We start from the raw sequence: 7,935 nt of genomic DNA on the forward strand, positions 1-7,935 counted from the left end.
CCCACCCCCACCCCCTCTCACGTCAGCTCTCACCAGAAGCCTCCATGTCTCAGTCCCTGGGTAGACGGCGAGGTGGCCGGGAGCCTGTAACCATAGAAACCTCCTGCCGCTGATTGCTTACCTGCTCTTGTATGAGCTGAAACAGGGAGCTTCTATCCATATACTGGCCAGGGAGGTGAGAGGAGCCGCCGAGGACAAGGGCATATGGGAGGAGCGAGGGAGGAGAGGTGGCGGTGTGTTGGAAGGGTGAAGGTGAACCGAGGAGGTACGGTTTGGTAGCAGCTGGTGCCTAAATCGGAGCGTCGGGCCGCCTCAGTGCTGCTGCATCTCCCCTGTGGTGCTGATGCAGAGAATACTGATGTTGCTCGTTTCCCCGTTCTCCCTCGCCGGCGGAGCGCTTTTCGCCGGGGTGGACTGAGACTCCGCTCCGTGTCAGAACAGCGTGGCGTGACGGCGAACCCAGCTTCAGCAGACGACAAGCAGGCAAAGCAAGGCAGATCCAGCAGCTCTCATTCACTCTCCTCCTCCTCCTCCTCCTCCTCTATCCCATCACACTGGCTGCTGCCTCTCTCTTGCTCTCCCCTCTCCTCACACAAACACACACACTCACACACACACACACTCACTCACACTGCGTCGCTTGCATGACAATGAGGCAAGGGAGGGAGGAGGCCTCCTTCTTCCAATTGCAGGAGGGGAAGGAGTGGCCAGAGGCTGCGGCTCTTCTCCTCACTACAACCGAGGAGTCTCAGGGAGGAAGCACTGCGGCTTACTACAAGCTGAGACCACCCCACCACCAACACACACACACGTCTGATCTATTACTAACACACAAATCCACACTCTGTAAACAAGACACGGGTTAGAATCCCATCTGTGTTATAATTCTGCACATTTTAATCTAAATAAAAAGTGCATAAAATGACTTCTGACTCATCTCCCACCCGGTCTGCTAATTATAACCCCGCTGTATGAAAACTGTGCACAGATCAAACACGCACCCACTCGCCACACGCGTGCACAAATTAAATTAGACACTTTGGATGGCTCGCTGATCACCCAGAAACCCACAGCAGAAGCAACACGTGAGCGAAGGCTTTCCCACATGTTAGAGGCGCGACATGGAGGGGGTCGAGCGACTGAAGGTGAACTTCTGGTCGTTTATGAGTGAGGCAGATTTGGTTCATTTTCATCTTTAAAGGAGGGGGGGGGGGGTCTTTTTCTGCACAAATCCGCAGTGACCGCCTCCTCCTTGGGACAATGGTGATAAGAGAGAGGAGGGGGGTGGGCATAAATCTCAACTCATAAAAGAAGTCAAACGATCTTAGCTGATTGCAGCTGGGGATGCTGGCAAAGTTGTGATGACCCGCACATGACGATGAAGGCTGAGGAAGGGCGACTTACTGAACCAACCACCTCCATGGGACTTTTAAGTGTTCATGCTTTAATTAAAGAGGAAAAAAAAAACGATCAAATTAAAAGCCAAACATTCCTCGCCTGCCACCTTTCATGCCATAGCTTTAAACTAGGATGAAGCCATTTTAGTCAAACCTTGAACACAACGTGTGCGATATAAGGAGATGTCCCGCTCAGACTATGTGCTGCGAATGACTCTCAGCTACTACCACACCAAATTTTAGCTCAATATCTGTAAAACTGGACAGGCTTATAGCCACTTTTGTGTTGGCTAAGGTCAGTGAGCTGTGGCAGCCACTTTGAATTGGGTTGGCTCAGTTTTACATGTACATTTGATGACTAATTCCTGAAAGTTTCCTGAAAATCCATCCAGTGGTTCATTGGATATTTTGCTAACAGGCAGACAGCTTTGAATCTAAATAGTTGTTGGCACATTTTTAACCAATTATCTTGTGTGATCCGTTTGTGTTGGGGACCAGTCTCAACTTTCCATAAATCTGCTTGACTTGTAGCCATTTTTTGTTTTTTATTAAGTAAGTTAGGGTGTGGCAGCCATCTTGAATTGAATTTACCCTAAAAGTTCAAGAGCTGTAGCTGAACATGCAATAATTTCCTTCTGTAAGTTTCAATAAAAAGTTGCCAAGTGGTTCATGAGGTATTTTAACAACAGACACACACATGTACAGACACAGAATCGCCTTTCGCCTTCGGCAGCGAGCGATAAACACATCTTCCCTCTCTATCACTTTCTATTTAACTGTATGAGATGGAGGCTGCTGACTCCATGAAGCCTAATGGATTGAACCGAAACCACCTTGAACTCGGCACAGCTCCCAGACTGTTCCTTTGTCACCTTCCGTTATGCAGATCTGACACCCTCCTGGTTACAAGAAAGCCTCAGCAACGACCCTGCGACTGTACAGGAGCGGCGGGACTTCCTCTCCCTCTGCGGAGGGACTGAAGTCACTCCGCGGGCTCCTTTGTTCCACTGCTGATCAATGTTAAGAATTCATTCGCCTCCAACACTCTGTTGCTGTGAGCATGAATAAGACGAAGCTAATTATGAGGTCACTGCTGAAGGATTTGCAGACTGGGGGAAAAAAAAAAAAAACAGCCAAAATGAAACTAGATTCAACTGTTGCCTTGGTAACCTCACAGGACTCCCATCAAACAATCATAGACTGTAAAGCATTAAAATCCAGAACAAGACGAGAACTTTGTTAGCACCAATTAAAGGCCTAGCATTCTATTAAAAAAATGCATATTGCCTGCCACTTTTTATGCCAAAATGTCTTATGACGAGAAATGGCAGCCATTTTGGTTAAACCTTGAAAATAAGATTAGGTGCAGTCTCATGCAAAGTTGCAAAAACTCAAATGATCTGTTGTGAATAACTCTCAGCTACCACCGCACCAAAGTTTAGCTCAACATCTGTAAAATTCACTGGGGTATAGACATTTTTGTGTGGGCTAAAGTCGGGCCGCTGTGGATTGAGATGACTTTAAAAGGTAATCAGCTGTAGATGTACATCCAATGATTACTTTCTGAGCGTTTCATTGAAATCCGTCAAGTGGTTCATGAGATATTTCGCTAACAGACAAACAGGGATGACTCCAACAGTTAAAGGAAAGATGCCACACCAAGTGTTGCGCTCAAAGTATGCGTTGGAGTCAATGCTCAGCTACTACCACATCAAGTTGTAGCTCCGTGTCTGTAAAATTGACTGAGTTGGAGCCATTTTTGTGTTTTCTAAGCTCAGTTTGCTGTGGCGGACATCTTGAATCGGATTGAGTCCAGAAGTTGATCAGTTGCAGAGGTACATCCAAGAACTGACTGCTGAAGGTTTCATTGAAATCTGTTTGGTGGTTTATGAGATATTGCAGAGACATGACTGCTCCACCTTCACCTGGCGGGCGATAGTCACATCAGTTTAGCACAATTAGGGTTCGATTGTTAAGGAATGAAACAGGAACGCGACGCAGTTCTATTAATATCCAATAAAAACTCAGTGCAAGCCGGCAGAATTCCCAAATGATGCCAACTCAGCCCAGGGAGTCAGCGAGGGCCACGCCAGTATCACTGTTTCCATTCCACTTCCAGCGAAGTGACACATTACAGATGACTGCCAGAGCGAGATAACCCTGCCATAAACCACCGTCTCCCCGCTGCCTGGAGGACCTCCAGCTGAACGCCGTCTCCTGGCGCTGAGTGATTAAAACCCCTTTGCGTCCTTTTTCGCCTCTGGATGACAGGCGCAGGCGGCTGGACAAACTCCTCCTAAGCATGAGAGCGGCAGAGGAGACAGCGGTGTGTGTGTGTGAAAGCAGGGACAGAATAACAAGGCCTTTCGGGGTGTGTGTGTGTGTGTGTGTCAGTGAGAGTGTGTGTGTGTGTGTGTGTGTGTGGGGGGGGGGGTGCAGCAACATATGCATTAATTAGGCTGCCAATCTGCACTCACTCTCAGCAGCTTAATGATCCTGAGGTCCATGAGGCAGGTCCGGAGTTTCTTCCAGAGGAACTGTGGCTTAATTAAGCAGACTGCAGAGCTGGGGGCTTTTTAACGCACCAGGGGAGTGACCGTGCATCACTTCCGAAGCTCAAATCGTATCTTTAACGTCTCAAAACTTTATTTTCCATTTCTGTTTACGCCCCTAAAACTTAATGGAATGGGTTTTTTTTCTTGCCCTCTTGCCTTTAAGCAACAGAACGATCACTTCTTGTATACTGAGTTAGTTTTCTTGTTATTGCTAAAATTCAAAGTTATTTTCTATGCAAGCAGAAAACAGATATCAGTTGTAAAAGTAGCAAATGCACGACGGCGTCGGAACGAGTTCTTTAAAGGTTACTGCGCGATGGGAGTTTGTGGAGCCGTTTATACATTTTAAATGAAACCTTCAATAACACCAAGCTAAAAGTTTCAAGTCTTTGGCCTGAAACGCCCCGAGCAAAGGATCTTTAGTCGACCCTTTAAACGCATTATTCGTGTGCCTCCTGAATTATTTTCACAATAAAAGATAAAACTTAAGGGAAAGATAAAAATAAAAAATCCAGCATTTTATGTTTTTGTTGGCTTTAGAGGGTCTAAAAAACAAAGATTTAAAAGACTCAGATATCAGTTTTCAGTCAACATGCTTTTCTGAAGACTTCATGTCTTTACGAGTTATAAGCATAATTCATGCTGATTCATAACGTGGTGAGGACAACTTTCGCCTTTGTTTTAATGCTTCGTGTGCATCAACTGAAGAATTTACGGTTTGATAAATAATTCGATTCGCTGTGGTTATCTAAGCTAAGATTTTAGTTTTTCAGTCCTCGAGTTTCACTCAGAGAGTGGAGACATAAAGATAAATTGGGAAGCTGTTTTTATTGTGTGAATGCTGATTCAGCCTTTAGCTTTTAGCTTGTACTTTTTGCTACTTTTACCTAGTTGTTCTGCTTTTAGCTTTACCAACTCACCTTCAGCTTCTTCAGCAAATATTTCCTTCGGCGCCCAGCTTTCACACGTGTGATCACAGCTGGTATTTCTGGTTAAAAGCTGAGTGCTCGCTCATTAATCCAGCCAATCAGTCAAAACCTAAAACTGTAAAAAAAAAAACACACATGAGAAATTACATCGAGCCAACTGAACATTACGCATGTGTTGAACTTTTGTGCAGCTTACAGAGAAAAATAAGTCTCTTAAAACAACAACAAGGACAAATAAATAACAGCCTAAATTCCTTGATGGAATGCATATCTGTTTTAAACTTAGTATGTGTCATATATGACTCTCAGCCACTACCACTTCACATTTTTACCTCAATATTTGTAAAACTGACTGTGGCAGCCATCCTCATATGTGTCAACTCCTAAAGGTGATTAGTTGTAGAAGTAATCATTGTTTGATTAAAATCTGTCCGGTGGTTCATGAGGGATTTTGCAGGCAAAAACATTATCGCTCACCTTTTCCGTGCAGCGGGGAGGTGATAAACTCTTTAAAGGAAGGATGTAAATTCAGCAACAGAGAGCAATAATGAGAAATGACTTCATGAAAGTTTGATGAAGTCGTTTTCGGAGGTGGACAAAAACGACACCAGTGAATCCCTGAAGGTGTCTCTGCGTGGTGAGTTAGTGGGCCGTGGAAAGGTGTCTGGAAAACAAACACACACACACACACACACACACAAAAACGAGAATAAGAATAAAAGTTGCGACCGTAACTGAACAGAATGAAATGTGGGGAAAACAAAGACATCTTAATCCAAAACCTGAAAACGCCAACTCTGAATGACCCACTCAACCTGTTGCCAGCATGCAGAGTTGCTTCATTGTTTTTGTTCATTCACTTTTTGTTTAATATAAAGTAATTCCTCTGTATTTTTAAACCTGGTAGCCAGCATCAATCCCGAGAATTAAAACAGAGGAGCCCCCTGAACTTCAAGCAGCAGTGATTGTGCAATAGAGAGAATCACCCACGACAGGAAAAAAAAAACGTCAGGAAAATTGAATCAGGTCACTGAATGACACAGTTTTAATTCAAACTGCTCTACTTAGAGGATCTCTTGGGGGCATCAAATCAGAGAGGCAAGGAGGAGGAGGAGGGTTACAGTGAAGAAGCTAAAATTAGACCGATTTAAGAGGAGAGGCAGTAAGCAAGACAGAAATTTATAAGAAGGGAGAAGATATTTCTACTTCGACAAACTCTGCCAGCGATTTTTGATTTGATTTGAGAGGAGCTCAGCTCAATCACTGCAACAACCACGTCTCACTGAGGGGTGAATATTCCTATAAAACGTCCAATAAGTGTCTCTTCCTCACACTGTGAGTTCAGCTGTGTTAATCACAGAGAGTTCAACAGGAATGTCATTAAAGCAGGGAGAGACCTCAAGTGTTTAAGCTGTAAGATGCAGCACCTGTGTGCTCAGGGGGACATGTTTCAGGTACAAAAATCGATTTCAGACACCTGCTCCTCACGCTGCATGTTATCACAGGAGTGCAGGTGAATTCTGCAGCACGCCGGCTTCCTGCCACGAGATCCGTTTTCTCCTGCTCGAGAAAAGGATTGAGGATCACCGTGCAGCAAAAGACACAAGTTTTCTTGCTTCTGCTTGAAGTTCAGCAGCTTCAGCCGCCACAAATGTGTTTATGTGTTTTCTTCGTTTGCGCATCAGCACAACCCAAGAGATTATTTTAGGACAAAGCACAGATTTACTTATGTTTTAGCAGCTGCTGCCCTCTGTTGGTAAAGATTTACATCTGAGCTTCCAAACACTTGACTAAAAGCAGGGCTATTCAGCTTCAGCTGCAAGTGGGCCATATCCCAAAATTACTGAAGGTTTGACGTATGAAAGAGACATCTTGGTCAGCTTGCAGTGACTTTATGTAATGCAACACTTGCTTTTGTCTTCTGTCCATACTACAGCCTTTTGCTCAGGGTCAGATGGATGGGTGCTTACAGGTGTACGTTTACCCACGCTACCCCTCTCCATGGTCAGGGTTTACCCAGGACTGTCTGTTTGACAAAGGTGAAGACTTCAGCTAGCTTAAGGTGACGCTCAAGGTGTGAAAGTAGCTCTGACGTACATTTTTAGTATCATATTTAGACGAACCCTATTGGGATTTAAAATAAATTTTAGAAGGAGCCATATCTAGTTCCTAAAACTGTTGGCAAAATATTCAAAAAGCTGAGAAAATACTGAAAGTAAGAGGGAGAAATTGCAGATTGTTAATGTGGTTTTGACATAAAACAAAATACAATTAAAGAAGTCTTATCATGAGTTTAAACTAAGGACGGTTACAGAAATGAGTTTTCCTTAAAGAAAAACTGCATTCTGCATGAACTGTAAACACCTAGGGGCAAAGTTTTCACACGAGCGCGCAAGTAGACCCACAAGCGAGCAGATTGATATATTGAGAGCTGCAACTCATGCGCGCGTGTTGCGTTTCGTGCCCTGCAGCAGAGTAGCGCTCGTGGTCACTGAATTGTGCACGCATGGGAGGTTCAGTGCGCGCGTGGAGCCTAATACGCGCTCGTGGTGGACTTTTGGCGTGAATCTGACATCATAGTAGAGCTGCTGCTCCTCCACAAGTTCATCGGCACACGAGGGGAGCCAGTTCAGGTTGCTCGGGCGTCTGGTAAGGATGTCCCGAGCATGTCTAAATGGAAGGAGACCCCGGGGAAGACCCAGGACACGCTGGAGAGACTATGTCTCTCAGCTGGCCTGGGAATCCTCCTGGAAGAGCTGGAAGAGGTGGCTGTGGAGAGAGAGATGTCTGGGCTTCCCTGTTCAAACTGCGGCCGCCGTGGCCGGACTCCGGAACAAGGAGAAGATAATGGATGGATGGATGTAAACCAGAGACTGTTCATAATGAAAATCTGTCGTCTGTAATCTGCTGCCTGTTGCAGTCCAGCTCAGTCAGGGTGTATTAAAGGGACAAGGGTTAAAGTCAGGATTAGGGCTAAATGTAGCAAGAGCAAAGCAACAAGGGTCAGTTTAGATTTGATAGACAACACGTCTCCTCAATCTGGTAATAATCGAC

At 45.0% G+C, this 7,935-nt stretch overlaps 1 protein-coding gene across 1 annotated transcript in view; it reads right to left on the reverse strand.

Moving 5' to 3' along the window:
* The window catches only part of rhbdl1 (rhomboid, veinlet-like 1 (Drosophila)), a 47,787-nt gene extending 47,167 nt beyond the window's left edge, over positions 1-620 (reverse strand). The window contains exon 1 of the mRNA XM_017418367.3: positions 122-620. Within this exon, the coding sequence (XP_017273856.1) occupies positions 122-160 (39 nt within the window). The 5' untranslated portion in view covers positions 161-620. The remainder of the gene's footprint in view (positions 1-121) is intronic.
* Between the last annotated feature and the right edge of the window lie 7,315 nt (positions 621-7,935).

This window comes from Kryptolebias marmoratus, linkage group LG17, assembly GCF_001649575.2.
Source record: "Kryptolebias marmoratus isolate JLee-2015 linkage group LG17, ASM164957v2, whole genome shotgun sequence".
Taxonomy (NCBI): Eukaryota; Metazoa; Chordata; class Actinopteri; order Cyprinodontiformes; family Rivulidae; genus Kryptolebias; species Kryptolebias marmoratus.